The sequence below is a fragment of the Lagopus leucura genome, unplaced genomic scaffold (genome assembly GCF_019238085.1).
Source record: "Lagopus leucura isolate 7727_CA_CO unplaced genomic scaffold, USGS_WTPT01 Super-Scaffold_100008, whole genome shotgun sequence".
NCBI classification, from domain to species: Eukaryota; Metazoa; Chordata; class Aves; order Galliformes; family Phasianidae; genus Lagopus; species Lagopus leucura.
Window position 1 is genome coordinate 9,378,483 of NW_024962265.1, and position 25,946 is coordinate 9,404,428.

Genomic DNA, 25,946 nt, shown 5'->3' on the forward strand with positions numbered 1-25,946 from the left:
ACAGTTCTTCAGGGCAGACTGTGCACTCAGAATTGCTCAATTTATGTGAGTAGGAAAAAGATTTTATATCTAGCTTATGCACTTTCTGTTGTCTGAAGTTTCCTGGCATGACAGATGTCTTGGGTGGTCAGATGGACTGATTTCAGGTGGGAGGAGAAGCACAAGGTCAGTCTCATGTCTCATTCTCACCAAATTATCTGTAATGATTAATACAACCTCATGGCATTGTTGTTTGAGAAGAAAAGGTATAAAGAGAAGTGTCTCAACAACTCAGTTATATTATAAATAGTTGTGTGTGGTGGGCACAGAGCTGCTACAGTGATAGAAGTTCAATGTAAGGAGGCTCCAACTTGGGAAGTTTCAGAAAGGAATGTAGGATTATCAAGTGTCTTTTTTCAAATGTGACAGATTCAGTGTTTCTGTTGAATGATATAATTAAACCTCTATGAGAAAACATTTGCAAAAGTTCTTCTAAAATAAAAATTCCTTCTGCTATCTTTACCATTTTTTTTTATATTGGATTGCATCTTTTATAGTGCAATTGCATATCGGTATGAATAAAAAAGAGAAATATTTAGTGTTAATCTAGGCAATGGTAGTTGAGTCATTCCAGACAAGCCTGAAAGCATTATTTCTGACTACAAATGACCACTGAGAAAGCTGATGACATTTCTACTTGGGATAGCCATGGGATTCTGATTAGGTGTCAGACTGAATAAATGTAACTTTCTAGAGTTGCTCATGAAGCTGAAAATAAAAACAGTATATTTCTCAGCACCAGTATCGACCTCTGATGGGGCTTAACAACTATCAAAGTGTCAAAGCTCTTGCGTTTCTGTGTACCAGATCTGTGACACAGGATGCAGCACTAAGTAAGGAAATAAAGGACTGAAGTGAGCAAAGTTCTAGTTTGTCTGGATACCATGTCGCATAATTTCATACATAAAATAGCGTAAGTGCTAAGCCAGTCTTTAAGCTTTCAGTTTTTAGATCGTTATCTGAGCCATACTGCATTTGCCTTCTGTGATCTTCAGAGGCAGAAGCTGTTATTTCTCCCTAGACAGCCTTCTTGCGCCGTGAATTTTATTGAAGTGATGGTACAAAGAATCATCCCATAACAGAAAAGATTTCCAGCCAGCTGGTTGAACTGGCTCTCTGGCTCCTTCCCTAATCATTTCTGTCTTAAGAGTATGTCCAGCTCTTAATTTAAATTTATTGTATGCACAATACAATACTGTGGCTTTCACAACTGGTAAAGCTAGAACATTCTGGGTAAAATTTGGGTCAGTACTCACACGTTTTGCAGTCAGTCCCTTGTGTTTTTTGTTGTATGCTTTCTTTTTTTCCTTTTAATTAAAGTGGCAAATATTAGTAGAGAGCTTGCTGCAGAAATATCTTATTCTTAAGGCAATTTTTTTTTTTTTGCCAATTTCTTAGCCTCACTTATTAATGAAAGGTTGAGAATGTACTCAACAGTTCTAGCTCCTCAGTTCCTAACATAGATTAATGTCATTTAATTAATGAATGTAAATATTCCACATCAGTAGTCTTCCTCTGTGACAATTACTATTTGGAAAAACTTCAGTAGTAACTAAATTGAACAGTACTAGGTGGTTTAAGGTTACAAATGTGTAAATCCAGGAAATAATTTTGTTTTGCTTTTTTTGTTTGGTTGGTTTTTTTTTAACTGTCATATCAAGTACACATCTTTCCTCATTTACCTAAGTTTTGAGACACAGTTACCTGATAGTGTGAAGCTTCTTCCTCTATTCAGAAATGAGTAAATATTAGAAATATGATGGAGTTTTGTTTGTTTGTTTGTTTGTTTTTAATGTTTAAAAAATATCCTTTTAGAAAGAAGCTGCACTGATGTACTCCTGGCATGTGTCCATTGCCTGGCAATGCTGTTGCATTTGAGGTGTCTGACACAGCCCTTGCCACACTGTCTTTCCGTGATGCCTTTTTATTTAGACTATATAAAATCTTTTTCTTTTTTTCTTCCTTTTTTTTCCCCATAAAGTTGCAATAAGGAATTGCTATCCATTTCTTGTTACCTTTTCACCCACTTTTCCCTTCAGCTGTCAAGTCTCACATGCTGTTCTATATATGTACATAAATTTGTTGGGCAAGATTGCTGCAGGCTTAGGAAGCGCAGCAGAAAGTGCAGCAGGGCAGCTGAGGGTTTATTTTGGGAGATCAGTATGCAGAAAAGCCTTTTCATGCTTATATCCACAGGGCTTCATGTTGGTACTGAGTTTCTCTTTAGGCTGCTGTTTCATTATCATCATGACACCGTCTGGGTTACCATGTGGAGTTTTTATCTGCTTGCAAGATAAAATCCATGTGTTCATGCTGAGGACTGCAGAAGGCTAAGAAAACTTTTAATGTAATTTTGTTGAAAAGTAATCTTATCAGTCTTATTAGAATCATATGTATGTGTTACATAATACCCAACTGACAGCTTGTTTCTTTCATGTTTGGTGTGAGGAGACTATTTGATATGTCTATTTTTGTTTATCTTCAGTTACAAACCACTACATTAATAGTGATTGATTCAAGGTGTCATGCAGGTTTATGCTGCAGATGGCATAAAATGATTAATCTAGGCAAGATTTGTGTTTGTTTGTTGTTTGTTGTGTTTGTTGTGACAGAACAAGGGGAAGTGGTTTCAAGCTTAAAGAGTGTAGATTTAGGTTAGATATAAGGGAAGTCTTTTACAATGAGAGTGTTAAGGCACTGGAACAGGTTGCCATAGATGTGGTGGATGCCCCTGGAAGCTTCCAGGATGAGGCTGAATCATGGGCAACCTGATCTAGAAGCGGACGTCCCTGTTCTTTGCAGGGGATTTGAACCTTTAAAGGTCTCTTCCAACTCTAAAGATTCTGTGATTTTTATGATGCTAGGGAAACAGTAACCTTGGAGCTTTCTGTTGCAGTCTTGTATAGGCTATTTTATTTAAAAACAAAACTAAAGGCAGTATTTTGTTTCTAGTAGATTTCTCTGTAAGAAGCATATTTGAGTAAGGATGAAAATGCTTCTTTTCTCCTCTCCATTAAAAAGCCAGATTTTGTGGCAAAGAATTAAAATTCAGTTCCTTCACACAGACTGATATATGTCCTATATCTTGTTACCTGGAGTTCTTTGCTCTTCTCCCCGCTGTTTTGAATGCAAAACATGCCATAAGAATTATAAAAAGTGCACTCTTATGCAAGCTGTTGAACACACCAGGACTACAGACAGCCCCCTGGTTTTACCTGAAGATTACATGTAGTATCAGTTCTTTTCTTTTTTGTTTGTTTGTGGTCTTTCATTTTATTTTTTTCCCTTACAGGTAAGTTTATTAAGCTGATTAGAAACGTAATGAAAATATGTGTCATTCAGTATAGGGAGGAACTATCTCTTTCAGTCGTATAGATGAGATGTATGTTTGTAGTGTCTTTCAAAGACAATGCTGAGATTTCAGGTGCAGTTTGGCAAGAAGCACAATAGCTAGTATGCACACCGATTGCATTAATTGCTAGCTGCGAAGGACGTTCTCTAATATAGGATTGCACATAAGACTCAGTCTTTCAGATATTATAGGACATTTGGCAGTTGCTGAAATCAGGCATCATCAGTGCAAGCTTGTTTCCATACAGGAATGTTTTACTGCCAATAAGTACAAGGTCAGGTTACCCTAAGCCCAGTCTTAGGTGTAGTGGCAAGTTTCCGCAGTTAAAAGTGCTTAACATTTTTTCTTCTCTTAAAAATTGAACTAAACTTACAGAATATTCATTCTTAAATCTCTCACTCTTAAGACTGTCGTAGGATAATGTTCCTTTTGAAGGCTGATCTCCAAAAAACAGCACATGAACAAGGGAAAAAGTCTCTCTTTTGTAAGACTGTTTGGCATTTGCAAGTACTTTGTTTTACTTCCCAAGCTGTACAAAACTAGAGTAGTGGGAGTAAATAATAGAGAGAGTAACTATACAAAGGGCAAAGTGTACTGTTTTTTCTAAAGAAAGATCACTGAATAATTTTTTTAAAAAGGTAATTGAATAAAATTTAAATTTTAATAGTTACTCTACAGTGCAGAGTTAAAAACTGCTAAAAACAAGAGTTTGAAATAACTTCATTAGATAGAATATGTTCAGTGGGATATTAAATATTCCTTTAAATACTTCGAATAAATTAAAAAAAAAAAAAAAAGGCTTGGTGTCATGACAGGAACAGTGAATATCCCTCTAATTAATCTGGTCCTTTCCAGCTGCTCATCTCCCTCACAGTGTTGTTTTGACTATCAAAGAAATGCCGAAAATGCTTTTAATCTAGAGTACAGAGGGAAATACTTTGTCACCTCCTTTGTCTGCTTTCCAATATGAGCAACCAAATGTACAAAGAACTCTTGGAAAAAATGATTTTTTTCTTCAGGGAATGCTAAATGCTGAATGTCGGGGTGAATTAGCTTAGGGAAAGGAGAAATTCAGTTGTTTTCTGCTTCAGCAAAGAAAAATTATTAAGATAACCATAGAAGAAAACAAGTCAACTGAGTCAATAGAGTTTGTGTGGAAAAAGTAAATAATCAGTTGGAACATGAAAAAGCTGATAGTGTAATTTCTTAATCTGAGGGAGGAATAGGAATGACCTGGAGATGGAGTGATTGGCTAGAAAATCACTTGATTCAAAAGGATTGCCTTACATTTATTCCTGAGGTAGTCTGGGGCAGTCTGGTGAGTTGGCACATTCAGGAGAGCTCAGTCAGTAATGCAGGAGAAGCTGCTGGTATGTCAGCACTCTTTCACTCAAACTACAGCTGCAAATCCGCACCACAGAAGACTACTTCAGGGATATTTCGGGTTCTTCCAGATGAAATAAATCCATGAGTTTCAATGGATGGGTTAAGCATACAGTAACTGCACTGCATGATTGGTGACATCAAATGTCTGCCTCAGTGTCTTAAGGCATCACTTATATTAATGAATTCCATTGGGAAAGAACATGGGCTTAAACACTTTTGCAGTCATATGTATGGTTAGTTAGACCTTTGAGGTTTGCAGGCTGTGCCAACTGGTGCACTCTCAACTAGGGCTCTGGCACTGCTCCCATGAGCACCAAGGAAAAGGAGAGAAGGAAAATGCAATAATATAGCTTCCAATCATGCGTGCAGACTCTGCTGTCCCAGGAACTTCCTCAATTCTCTCAAGGCCAGTGCGTTGACCAAGGCACAATTTTTGTTAGGATAGTCACGACCAAATTGACTCTAAAACCTCACTTCAGGCACATAATAATGAAATCCAACTTGTTTTTGAAGTCACAGCTTTACTCTTTCTAACTGCTGTTGAGATTAATGTTTTAAAAGGGTAGTAATACAGCTGATTTGTACCTACAGCTAGAAAAACGATATTAGAAACTTCTTTTTACATATGTAGGTTGCTCGATGCAGAGGACATAGCCTCCTCATTATCATGTAATATCTCTATATTAAATTCCTGTCAGGATGGACTAATACAGTTTCTACTTCTATTATACTTTTGTCTCATGAAAGGTTTAACAACATAAAGACTGAAATGACCATATCATCAGTGTTTCATCAATTTAATTAGAATTGATTTAACAGAGATAGAATAGTTTATATGAGCAAAGTATTTAAACCTTTGTACTCCTAGCAGAGCAGGAAGGAGCATCAACTGCTAGCATCAGTGAGTTAGGAATTGGTTGCTACAGTTCCACAAGGTGGCACTAATAAGATGTTGAACAGTACAAATGAATTTGTGTTCTCTCGGTTCAGTGGAAGTGGTAATTCTCAAATTTTCTAAAGTGTTAAATTGTAATAGTGGTAATAGTGTTTTCAAGCTTTACACTACAAAATACCCCCTCTTTTTTTGTTTTAATGCAGATATGTTTTCATTGTGATGCAACAAAAAAATCATGGCAAAACCAGCAATTGTATTTTACCACACAGAACGTCAGTGTATTTGTGTCTGTTTTGTCAAAATAGCAAGATCATTAAATGCTTTTTTCTCTGTGTATAATTTAGAGTAATATCCGAAGCAGAAGAGGTTTTCCAATAATTTTTCTTTCATTTTTCAAAGAAGGATTTGTATTAGAAAGATTACAATTAGACTAGGAATTTACAAGTTATCACTGCAGCTTGGAGTTAAGGATTGAATAGAAGTGATCCCAGAGGCTCAATTGTGGAAATACTTGAGAAGGTGTTTTATCAAATGCATTACAGCATTTTTCACATCTATTAATTCAAAGATGTTGAGCTAGCAATTATCTTTTGCATGTAAGTATTTGAGAGATAAATTCTTACCATGTCCCACATTGTTTTTGTATTTTTTTTTTCCAACTCTGAACCTTTTTCTGGATAGTACCTAAAGAAAGAAACAAATCATAATATGGACAGAAGAGTCAAAAATACAACTTGATATATTTCTGTTGGTATTTCATGCTATTTCTCTAACTTGACATTGAAATTTGAATTCTGCATTTTGAGGTCTAGATCTTTATAACTTAATAACTGTGGGTCCTGAGATTTTCTCTGTGTTTTCCCCAGTTAGTTATGTTAAGGCCAAAATAAATGCATAGAAGTCCAAGGATCACGTACAAAAGCCTAAATCTCCGACTTCTGAACTTTGTTGGGCCTGGTATTCAGAGCAGTAGCAGTTACAACTTCTGATTAAACCGAGAAGCATTAAGCTCTCATTTGAAAAGTTAGAGGCACTGTCATGGGTGTTTTGAAAAAGATGAATGCTGCTCAGTCGTTCACAAGAAAACAAGCCTTATTCTTATGACTGAATCGCACAGCTGTGCCCGTACCCATAAACCAAGGTCAGCATGCAGTCTGAAGAACTGTCCAGAATTATCCATAATGTTTAATTGTTAACAGACTCAATGGTATGGTTCTTGGCCTGTGGCAGTCAGCTCTCTCAAACAGTGTCTTGAGGAGTTCAGTTCAGGGATGAGCATGAACCATAGCTGATCCCAAAAGAAATCATAATGAGATCAAATGATGTGGGGGGTTGGGATAGGGAGCGAGGAAAGCAAAATAATGTAGCCATAGAGATGTGAGCCATGCTTTGCCCTACAGACTGAGAAAGAAAATGATTTATGTCCCAGTTTATTTAGTGCATAAATGTAGACTAAGGGACCCTAGAAGTTTCCTCTAGCACATCACTGTCAGCAATACTCCTGAACATGCAGCTTCTCTTTTCCCTGTCCTTTCTATCAAAGCAAAGCTGCTTTACTTTTATTGATAAAACCAAATGAATCATGACTGTATCCCTTTAAGTTCTGAATCTAGCAGTCAAGGACAAAAGATTATGGGCCAGAATTTAGATGAAACTCAGTATTTGGCATTTCTTATGGCTAACCTAGTTAGGGTTTTCAGATGATAACTCTGAAGTTGTGCTTTTCATTAAAATTGGTCATAGATGCCTTTTGGTCTTAGCTACTTGATAGCAGAATCTGAAATTGTCTTCAAAATTCTATTCAGTTATGGGGATAAGTCAAAGATGTAAACACAGTAAGGAAAGGAACACACTGAGCATAATCACAGCGATAGCTAGAAAACAACATAACATTTCCCTGATCTCCAGCAGAAGAGTTGCAAATTAATTAAGTGGTTTAAAAGATATGCTTGCGAGGGAGGTAGGAGACCGACTGCATAATGAGGCATAGAAAAGCATTTTTGCGATTTTATTTAGAATTATAGTCTTGGTATGTTACTCTTGCTTGAGAAGTATACCTATTAGATATAAACTTGAAACAATTTTTCATCATATCTGATAATCTATATAAGCACATTAATGGGAAAAAATAATTTCCTAGATGATGCTGAAATTACTGAATTATTAATTCCTCTTTATTACAGCTTCTCTTGGTTTTTAATAATAGTAATTAAAAAAAAAACTTTTACTTTTTATCTGCAGTTACAAAGCTCAAATTAATATATTCTGAAATCTTACTGTCATGAATACCAAAGTTACATGATCTGATCAGATCATTTTCTGATTCAGTTTGTTTATCTAGTGGTGGAAAAAGTCTTTCACACTTCTACACGATTGTGGTAAAATGGTGAGATTCATTTTACTTATTACTTTATGTTACTCCAATGGCAAAATGAAGAAATAAAATAGGGGGGGAAAGAAAAAGGCAACTGACATCTGTAACCAAACCAGCCTATTTGTGTATAGCTCTTCATTTCTATTTTCCTCACAGCTCTCTTGAGTGCCTTTATCACTTCATATATGTAGGAGTCAGAATCCTTCTGTTCACATTCATCTTTATTAGACTTTTTTCTTGTACAGAGAAATTTGAAGTAAAAAAAAAAAAGGAAAATAAATAATTAGTAAAATATTTAGTTTATGTGATTATTAAGTTCCTTAATAAAGTACTTCTTCCTCTACTTTCTGTAGCATTGTTTCTGTTAGGAAATTTCTCTGATTGAGAGCTGGATTTTTATTTTTTTATTCATTTATTTCCTTTCATATCCTTCAAAGGATTGTGGGATAAGTCAGGATGCAAGGACCTTTGGACCTCTTATCCCCTGTCCTTCTCAAAGCAAAATCAGGACTAAATCAGACTGGGTTGCTCAGGACTTTATCTAATATCTTGAAGAATGCAGACTTAACAGCTTCTCTGGACAGCCTTTTCCTTTGTCATTCATTATCTGACTGTCCTCACACAGTTCTAAACATTTTTAATTTTTAATAAAGGTATTGCTTTACTCTACACTATTTACACTGAAAATAAATAATAATGATAGAAGACTTGTTTCAAATAGCGAATCAGTACATATTATTACCCTAAAAGAACTAATGCAGCATCAGATTTGAAGTCTTGGTGGTGGAACTTAGGACTCTTACCCTTAAGAAAAGTTTCTAGACCATATTTGACCATCTTAACTTCTCCATCATGAGTGTATGACTTTTCTAGAAAAACTATATTTTCAGTAGTCCCATTGAGAACGAGACAGCTCCTATCTTTTATTTTGGTTTTAGGTTTTTTTTTCTTCTTCTAATTCTTCCATTACTTTTTAATAATTTGAATGTTATTTTTGTACATGAAGAGAACAATTGGATCTCCTCTGTAAGGCTGGATTTTCTGTGGGGAAAGATTTGGGGAAAGAAGACCTGTGTGAAAGAGCCCTGGAACCTAGTGTGCTCACAAGATCTGAGATCTTTTAGAGAAGTACAGAGAAGGAATTAACAGGTCTCAGTGGCTATTGCAGATGAAAAACAACTAGGGATCAAAGATACTTGGCAGTTTTCTTCAACTTAAAAATCCGCTTACTTGGTGGAAACCAAATTTGAAAGGAGGAACAAATAAAGGGAGAAATGCTTATATCTATATCTATTCTCATTCACAATATTCCTAGTAAAAGTAATTAAACCTGTCTTATTTATTTATTTAAGTTTGAAAATCTTCTGTCTTCTTTGCAGAGATGTCTATAAGAAAAAGGTATACACAGATTCATCTCAGTTCTTTGGCTGACATTGTATCATGTCGCAGAAAATGCTAGCACAGAGCATGTTTTTTTGCTAAAATTGGCTTGTTAATTTGACTTTCTGACTCATTTTTCCAGCTGGTCTGTCATTCTACTCAATTCCAGATGAGGCAATGGGAAAAATAGAACTCTTTTGAATGTTCCACCTTCTTGCCAAACCAAGTAACAATTAAAAACTCAAATTTTCATTGCAGTTCTTTATCTCTGTTAATTATCCAAGGAACAGTAAATCAGATATATTGTCCTCTGGTTGTTGTCAATATTTTAAATTCTGAATTCTTTATATATTAGTTGCAGATTTAACATGCTGCTTCTTTTCCCTAAATTACATACCATTTCGCAACTTTAGTCCAACACAGTGCTTTAATTTTATATTTGACATCAAATGCTAGATGATCCAGTCTAATTGCCTCGTATTTTATACACACACAAGCAAACCCACATGACTCTTTTATACTTAATTAGTTGCTTTTAGTCCAAAAGAGACATCAAATCACTCAACTATCTAGCTAGTGGTCTTTAGTTGATTTTGCTTTGTTTCACCATAATTTTTAAGAATAATGTAATCTTAATTGTTTAGTGAACACTAAACCATGAACAGTTGTGAGTTCCCAAAAAACCAGAAGTGTCATAGATGGGTTGTGAGCTGAGAGATACAGATTTAAAACAACATGATATTTAACTTGTAAAAAATAGATGGTAATTAAATAGAAACAGATCCATTAGAAGGGTTATAGCTGGCACTTTGTAAAAAAGGTCAAGAACAAATGGGAACAAGTGAGGGATGGCAAATGAAACTTGATTTTACAATGTGACACATAATAAAAAAGGTAAATGAGATGCAGACATATCAAAGTTATGTTCATACCAGCAATACTGATGTTTTCAAGGTAATTGAAGGTATTTTTCATCTGTCCCTGTCCATACAAACTATGAGAACAAAATTCAACATCAGACACATAATCATTCACGTGCCTGTCTGTGTAACTAAAACTGCAATTGGTTTGAGTTGTTATTGAGAAATGACCTTATATATGGTAATTTTATTAGAACTTCAATAGATTTTTTTATTTTTTTTTTTTTAAATCTTGCCTAAGTCGTTGTTTTAATTCTACCATAAGCAGAAACAAAGGGTTTGTACAGATAGAGCAAATCAAAACATATTCCTAATTTAAATGATGTCTAGTGGAGGGCTTGGTTTGCCCTTCCTCCATATAAGGGTCATCAGTAATAAAATTTCACCAACTGATACCTGTTGACTGATGATTTGGAACTATTCCTATAGCTCTTGGTTAATGCACTGGCTCTGACTTTGTCACATAATTTCTGTTGCTTATTTGACAACTAAAGGTTTATGTAGCACATGCTAAATAAAGTGAAGAAAAATTGAATGAATGCAACCTAAAAACTTAGCATCAATCAGAAAGTAGTTTGCAGGGAGTCTATGCAGCTTTATATTTAATGTATTTAAAGAAAACAGTCCTTTATTACTCAATCCCATGGAAAGGAATTCATATTTTATTTTCATATTATGATCTGTGTTTTGTAAAGTGAAGTGGTAAAGTTAAAGGTTCATGAAGAGATGCCTGAAAAGGAAAGACTGTGTGGCTGTAGGATAATCCTTCAGAGGGACATAGAAATAGTTATCAGCTTATTAAAACTGCTGGGAAAATATTTTTCCCCTTCTTCAGAAAAGTTCAGCTTCTGAGCAGAATATTCTATTGGAAACTGAAGCATAATATATATATATATATATATATATATAGCTTTTTTCTGCATCTTGTATGATTTTTAATCTACATACAAACATACTGGGTTTTAATTATTTTATCTTATTTCATTAATTTATTATTATTAATTTTAGTTTATCAGTATGATAGAAGATAATGGCAACTAATTTAGAAAAGAAGGAAGTGTTAAAATAAGCGCACTAGAAAAAATAAAAAAGAATTCAAATGTTTTACAGAATAATCAGTATTAGAGCTTTAAAGCATGAAAGATGTATGAAAGAAAATTCTTAATGAGTTCTACTTGGTGGGACAAAATATAACACATAAATGTCATAATGCCAGTGACTCTATTGTATTGATATCAATTTGCTTCAAATATTTTTTGCTTCAAATATATTTAAAAAAAAATCCAAGAATCATTAACTTGAGAGTCGCAGCTAATTAATGTATTTAGTTAAGTTTTATGTTATGTCTTTTTGTTTGTTTTTTAATATGCTTAGGTACGTGTGTTCACATTTTCTGTTGGTCAACATAATTATGACAAAGGACCTATTCAGTGGATGGCCTGTGAAAATAAAGGTACTTTGTCTTTGAAACTGTTCTTTGCTGGAGAAATATCTTTAACTTCTTTAAAAATTGTTTTTCAGCCTAATTTGAAGCTTTCTTGTATTTTTAATCAGTTTCAAAACAGTTGATGAAATGTGTATATACATGTGGATAAATAATAAGTTTTGTGTTTATTTGTTATTATATAATACAGTGTTGTAAGAAAAGTATTATTACAGTATTCATTATAATAATAATAAGATATTATGGGCAAATTTTGAGTGTTCTTGTTGTAATAGCTATCTATGGAAACATGGAACTGATGACAGATAAGAAAATTAATGAAACCTGTTTTATATTAAGGAGCTTGGACAAAAGGATCTTTTGTTCTGTTGGTTGGGTGATTGAATTTCTTTTTTTTTTTTTTTCTTGAAAACATAGAAGAGACCAGCTGACTTGCAGTAATTTTCTTCCCATCTCCCTTTTTTTTCTTTCTGTAAGAAAATATCGTAATAATTCTTTCTGTGATTCCTTAGTTTCGAAGTGCATCCTAAATTTATGATTTTTTTCAATGGAAATTAAAAAAAAAAGAATTAATGTAAGGAAGTAAAATTCTCCTAAAATTTCTGCATGAAAAACGTAGAGAGATGCAATTAGAATTAGTATGAGAAGAAAGCATCTCAGACACCATATAACTAGGGAAGGAGACAAGAGATAAACAGAGATACAATGCAGAAGAGAAATTTTTAAACATAAAAGATGCAAATATAGAATGATAGAGAAGAATTTATAGCTTACCTGAACAACATGTCTATCATAAACTCATAAATCTCTCAGAATTCTAAGTTATGCAAGATGTTCTGTAGATTGCATTGTCAGATAATTACAGAAAATCAGCATTTGATTTTTGAACAAATTTTTAAAGTAATGTCTTTATATCTCTGAATACTATGTGCATTTAAACTAAATTCTGTTAAAATAAATTCAGACCAGCTCACTTATGGAATTATCACCTATGTCATTTTATTATCAAAGGAAAATGATCATACTAATCTTTCCAAAATTGATGGAATTCTTTGTTTGCACATCCAAAAAAAAGAATTTTTGCTTTAAATTTTTCTTAAAGCTTTTAATTTGTTATCAAGTCACACATTACTTAAGACGAAGTATGTGAGAAACCTCATTACTCTTGTCTCTCTTACTCTGCTCTCCTTCCCTCTGATTTGTGGTCTGAAACTGGATCTTGGATCAGGAGCTTTATTTCTCCTTCTTTTCAGTCTTACTGATGAATATGGGCAATATTTTTAATTCAGGCAAATAAGAGATAATATTGATAATGAATGAAGACATTTCTGATGTTCAGTTTAGAAGAAATGCTAGATACAATTTTTTGTTCTTTCCAGATTGCCTTATGTTTTTATGCTGTGAACTTCAGTACTGCAACAAACTATAATTATTTTTGCTTTCTTATGTACATACATTCAACATATAATTCTGTCTCTATCACAGTGCTTTGAAACCACCATTAAGTAAGCTGGCCCTTCAGAGTAACTGGGAGTACAAGAATACAAATTCAGTACATTATCCTACTTTTAAAAACAACTAACAAAATTAATACATAACACAGTCTTGCTGCTGAAGATTAACTAGGTTGGCCTGTATGGCATGTGTGTCCATGTGCTGATGTGGCATTGACAAAAAAAATGTTTCATTCATACATGGTACTTTCTATAAAGTTTTAATTAGAAATTATGAGTAAAATTAAATTCCCTAAGATGAAGAAACTAGAATTGTATTATATTAAGAAAGTGTTACCTCTGTTCCCCATTTTAGGCTATTATTATGAAATTCCATCCATTGGAGCCATAAGAATAAACACCCAGGTAAGGACATCTGCAAAATGCAGATACAGTTGTAACACAGAAAGTAGGGTAATTTCTGTTCTAAACCATTTTCCAAGGTAGAGTACATTAAGAATGGAGAAAAAGTTGTAGTTTTCTTGTACATATGCAGTATTATTCTGTTAGAATAATGTTTTCATTTATTTTTTCCTTCTGCACAGTTACAGTAAGCCAATTTACAATGTGATCTCAGTTACCCTAGCCAGCTCGCCCACAGCAGCTTGCATGCATTCAGGTCATGCTAGTACCTTCTAAAAATGGCTGGCCACAGGCGCACAAACTAAAGTTTGAAATACTCAGCATCCTGTAACACTTTTCAGACAAGGGCTTCATTCTGGGCTCAGTTTTCCTCCTTGCCTTACATGGTTCCTCTTTGATCCTGAGATTTGGCAGCAATTTTCACAAAGTTCTTTAAAACCAGAATCTTTTTATAAATATATAACCTTTCTAGACAGGTTTGCATTGCACGGAGAAGGCAGTGGGTCTGTATAAGGGCATAAATCTTACAAAATCTCTGAACACAACAAACAACACAAAAACAAAACACAAGCAAAACAAACATTTTTTGGCTTGAGTCCTTTGAGTAAGAGTCCTTTGATGCTGTTAAACTCTTCCAGATAGTGTCTGGCAAGAAATATCCCTAATATTTTAAGACAGATTGGAAAACTTAAAGAGTAAAAGAAGTTTGATGGCAACCATTCCCAAGTCAGACCAGAAATTTTATAACTTTTTAGATCACCAGCTCTATCTGCAGTGCAGAACTAAAGGAAGACAGGGACTATGCACATTTAAAATTCTGAAAGTTTAGTTTCAATAGGAGTTACACAGATTCTTCTTGTAGAACCTCACATAGTGATTACCACTCACCCTCCACTATCTCTTCTGAATTGAAGGATCTGTGATCTGCCCGTAATTTCACTGTGACGTTAACATCTAATTTTTGAATGGATATAATTGTAATTCTCAATTCATGAAAAGAGAACAGTGGTTATAGATCTATATGGTCCAACTGTGATAGAGCAACTGACACTGAAGTACAGGAATTGTCTTGGCAGTGCATACTGCAGTCTGAAGACTGAGATGTTGGGCAGTAGAATTATAAAATAAATATGTAAATAAAATACTTGTGTTAGTGGTGAATGTTGACATTTTTCACTAATCTTTTTCTTTTTTTTTTTTTTAATGTTGCTTTTATTTTCTTACTTTTATTAGTGTTCTTATGCTGTTTCTGGACATGAATCTAATAACTGCTTTCTGAAAAGTTTATTACACTTTTTGGCAGGAATATCTGGATGTTTTGGGAAGGCCAATGGTGTTAGCTGGAGAAAAAGCCAAACAGGTCCAATGGACAAATGTCTATCTGGATGCTCTGGTATGACTGTTATTTATTAGAGTAAAATTCTTGGTCTGTCCGGAAGAAAGGCATAGGATATCAGTTAGCATAAGGCTCCATCCTCCACAGTCCTAACGAATTTTTTTTATTATTCCAAACATAATATTCTTCCATTTCCATCATCTGAACACTTCAATAGAGCAACTTTCTGAAGAACTAGTGCCAACGTGCTGGTTTTTGCTTGCATCTGGTATTTTCATTACTGTGCTCAACTTTAACAGAGAAAAGCAATTCTACACACAGATCCTTAGGTAGAAGTCATCAATGTTCACAAATTAACAAAAACAAAATACAAAAACCAGCAAAAATAATAATAAAAAAAACATACAGTTTTCCAGTTTTATACTTGTGCTGCAGTAGAGATCATCAGTTATATTACTCTTGTGAAGGGTTTTTTGTGTGTGTGGAGGGGGGAGGGTTGTTTGCTTGTTTTTGTGTTAGGGCTTTTTTGTTTTTGTTTTTGTTTTTGTTTTCCCCCAAGCACTCAGGGGAGAATTAAACCTTTCAGTTTTCACTGGGTACGTGTACAAATTTTGAACATGGATCTTTAAATTACCATAGTTGTAATTACTTGCTTGCTCAAAGCAATGATTTCTTTAATTGGACAGTGTATATAATTATAAAATAAACAAAAAGTTGTATGAAACACTTTCTTTACTGCTAAACATATCACAAGTCTTGTAAAACAAACATATTCAGGGAACTGCAAACAGCAAAGTATTATTAGCAGCAATCTAATCTGTTGCTCTAGATAACCTCCTTCTGAATAACTCTATCTAGACAAAAAAATACTGTTAAATGGTCATCTGGAACGATATATCTATTTAAGGTCACATGGTCATTAATGTCATGTCAAAATCCACATCTTCCTGTCAGTCAGCATTATTGTAAATTTTTATCAGTACATCATAGAACTGAGCTTGACACACAGGGGAACCCGTTTTTCTTTGGAATTTCAATGACCAGAAGTTCATTACCCATGTTTTCTGGGTTACTGTTGAGGTACTTACTGGAAATATAAAGGATGTTGTGACGAAAGTTCTTATTTTCTGTACATATCCTGTTGTAAAGCCAAAGCTAAATTTGTAACTTGGAAAAGAAAGAGATCTGCTTAATGAAGAGTGACATCTGAAAACTTCTATCATGTCACTGTGTGTTTTCATTGGGTTAATTCAGTCTTTCCTTCAAGTTTCCTGCATGGTTTGTAAGCATGTTTGTAAGTGTGTATATAATCATAGGCATATTTGTGTGTGTGCATACATATGCATTTATAAAAAACAGGGCATTTTAGTAATAATATTTATTAGGTGGAGACCAACTCATACTAAGCTATCAGAGGTAAAGGTTGAAATCTGTTGACTTTCTTATCACGAAGGAGGGCACAGATATATCTAGTCCCCTTACAGGCTTTTTCTCAAGTCTTGGTGTTAGCAGCAATTAGAATTTGTGGCAATGTTCATTTGTAACAATGGTTCTTTATCGTAAGCATTTATTTTTTTTTTCCCCTAATCCCTATTTCCCTGTGAATATTTGTTATTAAACTGAAAAGTCTTTTTATTCCCTCTGTATGTGTTTATTTCTTAGGAGCTGGGACTTGTGATTACAGGAACTCTGCCTGTCTTCAATCTAACAAAAGAACAAAATGGAAAAATAGTAAGCTGTTATTTAAAGCAAGCAAGCAAGCAAACAATTAAATTTAATGCTAAACTCCTAGAAAAATGTGCATTTTGATAGAACTTTCTACAATTTAATTGTCTTATATGTCAGAAATAAATAGATTGGCTCTAGTTCCCTGTTAACATCTTGTGAACAAGAAAGTTCAGGTCACTCATTTTGTTGTTCTGAGTTTCAGGGTATGACATTCCTTGTTTTATCTCTATGACCTGGTGGCAGTGTGAATGAGCAAAGTGCTCAGGAGATGGGAAGTAGAAAGTGACATTTTTTAGGCCTTGCCAGGAAGGAAAGCCGGATAAATATAACAAATCTGTGAAGCTCTGACAATTCAGGGTAAAAGGCAATGATGCAGACTTTAAATGAATTAGTTGTAATGATTATAAAAAATAGCACTGTGGGTACAAGTTAAGATCTAAGTATTAAGTTTTCTAGTGCTGTTACAGTCTAATAAGTTTAATGGTCAGCTGCCCAACCTGAGGGTGTATTTACAGGTCTATATGGATAGTAGTAACTCATAATAGTTTGACAAGCAATATATTTTGCTTGTTTTGTTCTTGCATTTATAGTTTGTTCATCCAGGAAAGCATGCATTCTCGTCTTCTGAAACAATTTCCATACTCTGGACTAAATTATGTATATTATCTTTAATCACATTAGTTATTATTAAAAATATTTAAAATAGACCCAGTAATAAATAGGCAACTTTTCAAGTACTTTTGTCAAACAAGAGATGAAGGCAAAATTTAAATTCACTGACTCTCAGTTATCCTGTATTGTAAATATGTCAAACATGACCTAACATTTTGGAATTTTGCCAGAACCAGTTGATTCTTGGAGTAATGGGGGTTGATGTCTCTCTGGAAGACATAAAAAAGCTGACACCTCGATTTACGGTGAGTTGGTTGTGTTGCTAGTTTTTCTTCATATATGATTTATGTACGATTTCTTTGTGTGCTCTTTCATCAGTCATGTAGCAATGACTGGAAGTGAGTCAAAACACCAGCAGGCTTCTTTTCATATACTCTTTTCCATTGTTGTAGATTTTCTGACCAGGCAAACCCAGGCTTCTGTGTGAATTGTCCATCAGAATGCATCTGTAAAAGCTAACTTTTTCACTAGGGGATATATTCCAAGTATTTATTATTCTGTAGCCTTAGGCATTGCTGCTCAGTGTTTGATTCCTACCAGAGTCCAGGGTATATAATTAACTATAGCTAATAATAATAATACTTACCATTTTTAGAGGACATTTATTTATATATATTTTAATATATTTATATATTTATTTATATGTAATATTTTTTTAAATACATGTCTGTCTATACACTATTCAATATGATTGATTTCTATACTTAGACATCTAGCTAGAGAATTTCTAAGAAAATACCCATTACTGTGGAAAACTACATCTCGGGAAACAAAGAATATCATGAATTTTACCAAAGGCAAATACAGAGTCTTCCATCTAAGATGGGAAAATCCCATGCCACAGTACAGTCTTTGGACAGATTGCCTGAAAAAGTAGGAAAGGAATAGCATGGTTCATAATGGAGGACAAGTTGAACAGAATTCAGCAATAGGTCCTTATAGGAAAGATCAGCTGTGTAGTGAGCATACTCAGTATACTTCTTTCAGTGAAGGATTGGGCCTTGTGAACTCCACATCAGCACAAATTATTCTCCTATGTTTATGATTCTAAAAGAGTAAACTTTTCTTTTAATTCTTCTCTGGATTGATATCTCACATACATCATGATGCCTGAAGCAATTATTTTCCTCAGTGTAACTATTTCTGGAAAGCTACTGGTTAATCTTTCATTATTACTTGGGATTTACTACGCTAAACTTCATTTCTTTCTTTCAGCTTTGTCCAAATGGATACTACTTTGCAATTGATCCTAATGGGTACGTGCTACTTCATCCAAATCTTCAACCAAAGGTATGAGAAACTTTCTAATTTTGTTCACTGTAATACGGGGACATTGTGCGAAGTAATATGAATAAATAAGAACTGCCTAAATTATCAGAGAAAAATAATAACGAATTCTCCATTCTGGGGTGCCAGGAAAATCCACGGTTTATGTATGGCCTCATCCAAATCCACTTAGGTAGCAATAAGATGAGCATTGATTTTTGTTGAATTTTGTTATAAGTGAAATAAGAAAGACGTATATTTTACACAGACATCTATAAATATGAAATAAGTATTTCAGTATATGTATTAACAAAGAAAAAAAAAAGAACAAACAAAAAAACAACCAGAGATAGGTGTAATATTACAAAGAATTTGTACTGTGTTACAAGATGCCACTGAAGCAAACTCAAGGGAGTTTACTAGCATATGTTTATTATTTGATGTTTTCTTATTTCAGAAGTTTAAACTTTAATACTTACAAAACCACAGAAATCAGGGACAATCACACACTATTTTCACTTGTATTTTCATATTTGTTTCTTTGCTTACTTTCTATTTACCAGAGATGAAACCTGAGCTGCAGAGTTGGGGTGGATCAGACCATTTACTCTTTTCCAGAATGCTAGATTTTAATTCAACTTATGAAAGGTCTTTCAGACATAAAATCTATCTAAATCTAATTAGGATGTAATTTTCTTGAGAATTCAGTAAACTTTAAAACCAAAATTTCACTCTAGATTCATAGCCAATAATAGTAGTCTTGATCCTGTATGAACTGATAAATTACATGTATTGCCTTGTGGAAGTCGCCTCCTTGGCTTTGATGAGATACTTCAAGGTGAATGGCTGAACATTCTTCAGAAATCAAAACTTCAGTCTCTGTTTTAATGAAGGATTGCTCCATGTCAACAAATCTTCTGTTTAATGGAATATTTCAAAATGCCTTAACTCTGTGAGAAAGAAACTTTGAGCAGTTTTGTCCTCAAGTTGTTCACAATGCAAAAATACATCATTCTACAAGAGAAAAATGGTTAGAGCTGAATTAACAAAAACAAATAAATAAAACCACTGTGGGTTGATAGAAATGTATGGATAGTGTACTAATAAAAAATCTAGAATTAATGATGAATCATTGTAAGTACTGAACATCAAAGAATATATCTGCATAGTTCAGGTGCCAATATTAAAATTTCTTATTTAGACAGTTTGAACAATCTCTGGACAAGATAAATGCAAGTTGTGAGTACAACCTGAGGCAAGAAAGGCAACTGTCCTCTTTTGTTTGTTCATTAGAATGTCCTACTGTAGCTACAGAAAGGATAGCAGACCCTTTGTTTAGTACTTCACAATATTTAACTACAAATGGCAGAGAATAAATGAAGAATTCATTTACATACTTTAGTGATTCGTTTAATTCTCGACCCATGGGAATTTGAATTATGAATATGTGAATTAACTTTCTGAAGTAAAGAATGTGTTTGAAGTCTTTTGCCAAGTGTGTAGGAAAACACCAACAACATGCTTTTGGAGAAGGAGTAACTTGATCTTAGCTGTTGATGGAGTATCCCTATTGATTTATTTTAAGAATACCCTTGAAAAAGAAGAACAAGAAAAAGACAGACTTTGTTTAGGTTTTAAAAATTTACAAGCACTTCTATTTCTATATATACACATTTGATTTTCATGATGTGGTAAAAAACTAGAAGTTCTGATTTGATGATTATGCTCAGTGAATTATTCTGTGACAAATAATTGCATCATTCTCTTTCCTAGAGATTAATAGAAATTTAGATAATGGCAGGTAGTTTACCTTTTCCAAATAAAACTAGGATTTTGTTAATAGAAGGAACATAAAATGAAGCAACGTAGCATTCTTCTTTTAGGCATCATCTTGTGAGGAATTAATAAATACAGGCTGTGTTCACCTCATGTGCAATCATTGTACTGTGTAAGAGTAAAGAACTTTTGTTAGAGAATGAAAAACTCAGTTCCAGCTAAACCTAGACAGACTGCAGACGATTATGAGGAAACTAACTGTCATGGTTTCTTTGTGTAGATGCCTTGTTTTTTTTAAGTTAAAATAATATAGAATAATATAGATTTAGACTATATTGAAAAAATGCCATTTTATGTGATGTGTTTTATGTGATAGAATAATGTCTAAATGTAATATTAAGCATATGCATTATTATTGTTGTTGTTATTAACAGTTACACAGGCTAGACTTTTTCACTCCCAGTTTGTTTGGGGTGGTGCATGCTATACAGACTGATACAAGAACTACGTTTTAAAACTAAGGTACACTATGAAGAAAGATATATTTAGAGCTTTCTTTAACATGTCATTAATTTTAGTTGAACATCCTGGTAGCCATTAACGTATCAACTAACAACATCTTAACCCTCTTTGGCAGCAATTTTTCAGTAGATGTAAGCTAAAACATAACTTCGTCTTTACCTTTGAAGAGGTGAGGGTGTATCAAACTTTCAGTAGTACCTTCTTCTGAATGCCTTTCCTTCTGAAAATTTTATCTGAAATCAAAACTGGTTCAACACAATATTTTGGGGAATTTTCTTGCAATGGCATCTCATACACACACACACAAAAAAAAAACCTTTAGAAATTCTGAACTTGTAAATCTGTTTCTACAACTGACAAAAAAATTTAGAAAGACAGATTGAAAACAGGTTAAAAAATCTGAGGAACTTTCCCTTTTGTTTTGTTTTGTGCGTGAAAACTGTGTCAAACCATAACATTGGAAATATTTTTTAACCTTTCAGTTTAACACAGTTTTAAACTAAATAAAACATATGTATTTATAATTTTATATTACACTTTTAAACAAATAATTTTATATTTTCTGCCTATGTACTCTGTGTGTGTTTTCTCGTTGTCCTGAAAAAGAGCAGGTGCCTGTCTCGCCAAATAAATGTAGCCACTGGATTGAGTGGTTAGTTTAAATTAAGTATATGTTAACAAGATGAGTTCTAATTAGATAAGATTTGAAAAACAGCGGATAATTGTTTGTTTGTTTGTTTGTTTTTAATATAATTTCTAAGGATTAGCATTCTTTTCTTCATTCTCATTATGGTTGTGATAAAAATCCAACTAATGATAATTATAAAATCGCACATGCTTTCATTATGGTCCAGTATTTGGTTATATGGTTTACATTTTTGAAAGAAATATAAGAGGAAGGTAGATTTAAGAGCAGATGGAACTGTAAACAAGAAGTGCAAAAGGTGAAACTTCTCCACAATTTAGTTCTGGCAGAGTATGGGGGGAGGGAAAGCTCTGTTAACTTCATTCACACTGTTTAAAATTTGTCTGTTTTTTGTTTCTCTAGACAAAACCTATGTGCAATTCTGACATTGAGTTCAGAACTCCTGAGCAGAATGAGGGTTAGTCCCTGGCTCCAGTACATGTGCACTGTAGAATATAGATGTGTAGGAAAGATTTCACTTCTACAAGTGGTCTGTTTATTAATAGTGTAAAAAAGTAAATTACTGCTTTTTTGTTACTTCAGCAAATTGGTGTGGGCATACCAAAAGTTAATTTGAGAAAAAGGAGACCCCATGTACAGGTAACTTTGGATGGAGGTGATTAGTGCGCTAGAATGCATAGGCCTGGAAATACATTAGAAAGCTTCTGTCCTGCTTACTAGGAAAAATCTAACTAGAGATCTGTTTACTTTGACAAACAGCTTCCAAAGCATGAAGCCTGCATCCTTCCTTGTTTAAATAATAAAAAACATGTTATTGGCTGTAGTGAAGGGTGTTGCATTAAATTATGGTGTTTTACTAATAGGTGATAATTAGAGCCGTGCTGCAAAAATTATCCTCAGATTTTGAAATGAATGTGAAGACTGAAAAGAAAAAAAAATAAAGGAAAGAGAGAGAGAGAGAGAGAGAGAGACTACTTGTGCTGGCTATGCTTGCATAAACCCTAAGTCAAGAGGGTCATTTTCATGATTTTATTGCTAAGTTTAATTGTACAGTATATAACATATAAGAATTTGAGCCGTTTAGCTTTTGCTTTTTCCAGTGGAGTCAGACTAGGACATATGTTTTACTTGCTGTTTACGTTAGATTTCTTAGACTAGAAAACCCAAATTCAGAGGATTAACTACCATCAACTTGAAGAGGGAAAAGGAAATTCAGTAAAATTTATATAATGCAATCCCTGAGCAGAAGACACCTAATGAAAACTCAATAAAAAGAATTAAAGGATTAGATTAACAATGTTACTGGCAAGTAACAAAATTAGATGCAGTAGACCATGTTAACTTTTTACATATATGGAAATATATGATGCAAATCCGGTGGCTCGCATAGCAGCACTATTAAAATCATGGTGTAAAATCCTGATCTAGTTCAATTCGGTGATTTCACTGACTCTCAAGTGGCTGTGTTTATACATTGTCTAGAAGACCGCCTCCAGACTAGATTTTTTGTTTAGGCGCTGGAGAAATCAGCATCAGAACATAAAACATCTCAATATTCAGAGCACAGCTGGCTCCTCAGTGGGTCATGGTGTGATCTGGCTGTGGCTGGCTTATCCTGGCTGTACCGGCTGCTCAGGGATGCTCTGGAAAAGCACTGGGCATCCACCCACACTGGAAGCTGTTCTTGTGACTCCCTCTGGGGTCCAAGATTTTTCTGCCTTCTCACCATTATTTGTTTAAAAGCCTAACAGCCCAAATCTTCATTAGGATCCCAAGTACAAACATGAACTAGATTCCTCACACCAAGAAATAGAATTCCTTCAATAGAATTTATAAGAATACTGACATCCTCAAAACACACATTTTAATATATATATTTTTATGTTGCTGCACCAGTTCTTTCTTTCTTTGTTTCCTTCTTGATTTGTCATTGAAGTAATAGAACTTTGCCTTCATTTTTTGAGCTTAAAATGGATTGCATTTTCTTCATGTGCATGCTTCATTGCTAGTGATTTACTTCTGTTTTGTTTTATTAAGTTGTGCTGGTGAATGTAGTGGTGCTGTGCTTATTCTAGTCATCTTGTGTGCATGACTGGATAAAGAGAAGAGCAAACTGATCGATAAGTTTGTTTCTTCATGGCTTAGAATAAACCATGCAAAATGGCAACCTAGGAAGAAAAAATTATGGAGCCCAAACACTGGTAAATACACATATTTTGAGGGGGGAGGAGGGGAAAAAAAAAGGCATAGCGGGGAAACAACGTCTTCCCGTTAATATACTGGTCTCGGAATTTTCTATCATAATCTCTAAGACATTTCTTTGTGCCTCTAGCACATCTCGTATTGTATCTCTATACATGCTTTGTTTTTATTAAATATCACTAATAAGCACCTTATAAAGAATATGTGGTGAATAACATGTCTTTTAAATGAACAAAACTTGTGAATGTCTACCTGAGTTTTGTCAGACTGTTAGTTTACTATTTGTCTTTGGGACTCCTTAACTATGGCTAGCCCAGGTTATCATTTGAAATGAATATTGACCTTGATTTGATGTGATGGCTTTTTTTTTTTCTTTTTTTACCATTTATTTTCTTCTCTGTTCCTTTGTGTGCTGAAATGGAATGTGAACTTCATAAATGCCACTTCTGCCATGGCAATGCCTTCATGCATGCTGTTTGGGTTTGGCCATGCTATTCATTATCCATTGCATGTAAGAAAATGCATTTTTTATTTATTTTTACATTTTAGCTCTTTTGCTATTTATTTTGAGAACGCGGAATGTTGGAAAAAAAAAAAACAAAATGCGTTAGAAAAAAGCTACTTTGAATATATTGAATTAGCATAGAGCATAGAGAAGTTATCGGTAGGCAAATAATAGCCAGAATCTTTGTCTGAAATCTGTCCTGTATATGAATAAATATCTTTACTTTTTCATTAGCAGACAGCAAGTCTTACTTGCTAAGAAAGTATAGAGAAGAATAATTCCATATACTCAGAAATATGTACATTTGTACCTTAATAACATGAAGGAGCAATCTTCTAAAACTATTCTGTATTGCAGTCTTGAATATAAAGACTAGTTTTAAGCATCAGATTATTATGTAAAGGCCTTTCTTATCAGCTATTCAGAACAACTTTCTTGCAGTATGAACTGGGAATACATATATAAACTGCGATGAAACAAGCTTTCATAGAAGTTGCATGAACATTTGTTGTGCATCTTTACCAGAGTATATTGCCTCGTTCTGTCATTTTATTCTGCTAGAATAAAAGGAAGGTAAACATCATTTTGAAAGAAGGGATTTCAGTGTGTCCCTTAACTTATTATAGCTGGATCACTGAAATCCCCTAAAAAGCTACAGATGTCCTGAAATACCCCTGTCAGCCGAAGACATGTTTTATGTTGTAATGACATGTTCTATGTCGCAATTATCTACAAGAGAACCAGTACTCATTACATACAAAACTGTGCCAATGTGGGAAAAAAGAAAAAAAGTCTTGAGGTCTTTCCATATACAAAACATCCTGCTACAAAAATACATGTATTATCAATCAGAAGGAATACAGTAAAACTCTTTTCCTCCTTTAAACTATCAGATTTAAATGGTTAAATAATAATAAATAATAAAATAATAAATAATAAAAAAAATTCTAAGCTACTTCTAAAGATCCTTCATTAAGTGGATGTATTAACTAAGTGATGATAATTGAGGATTTTTATACCATATCTAAGATTAGTTAATTATATTTGGCTGCAATACAAAATCTAAAGGACTTAGCTAAAATTCCTTTAAGAAAAATAAAATAAGATAAAATAAAATAAATACAGTAGTCAGATTCCTGAGAGTTTATGTGGAAGACAGCTCTGTTCATTTAAATGGGAACTGCAATGGGGAAGAGAGCAGATCCTGCTGGGTTGCTGAAGCTAGTTCAGCAGGACTGGACCCAGCACCAGAACAATATGGCAGATGCACACCACTAACTTCTCTGTGCTGATCAGCATCACAGTGGGTAGTGAGCATCACAGCCTCCATGGGTCTTAAAGGTGCCAGGTCACAGAATTTCTCTGCTGTAGGTTTCCGTCTCTTAAATGAAGACTGCAGTCAAGAGAAATGCATTCAAAGCTGCCAGGTGCTCAGGGAAATTCTCTAATGCTCACAATAAAAGTTATTCGTATTTTGTTATAGTAAATCCTTTGTTACAATTGCTGCCCCTTTGAGTCTTGAAATGGTCTATTCCCACCTCAAAACAGCGAGTCTGCACTCTTGCTTTTGGCAGAATTGCAAAGTAGTGCAATTGTCCCATGTTAGTGGTCAGGTAGAAAGGTCTCCCAGCTTTCCCTTCACAGAGT

The 25,946-nt window shown here is 34.0% G+C and overlaps 1 protein-coding gene across 4 annotated transcripts in view; it reads left to right on the plus strand.

Annotated features, from left to right (window-relative positions):
* The window catches only part of CACNA2D1 (calcium voltage-gated channel auxiliary subunit alpha2delta 1), a 356,843-nt gene that overhangs the window by 290,610 nt on the left and 40,287 nt on the right, over positions 1-25,946 (plus strand). For 2 of the 4 annotated variants that reach the window (XM_042872960.1, XM_042872961.1), the window contains exons 13-18: positions 11,721-11,799; positions 13,600-13,649; positions 14,950-15,039; positions 16,645-16,713; positions 17,553-17,627; positions 18,598-18,672. In XM_042872960.1, the coding sequence (XP_042728894.1) occupies positions 11,721-11,799; positions 13,600-13,649; positions 14,950-15,039; positions 16,645-16,713; positions 17,553-17,627; positions 18,598-18,672 (438 nt within the window). Of the gene's footprint in view, positions 1-11,720; positions 11,800-13,599; positions 13,650-14,949; positions 15,040-16,644; positions 16,714-17,552; positions 17,628-18,597; positions 18,673-19,211; positions 19,771-22,174; positions 22,232-25,946 lie in introns of those variants that run through there. The other 2 variants (XM_042872959.1, XM_042872963.1) reach the window with 2 other exon arrangements.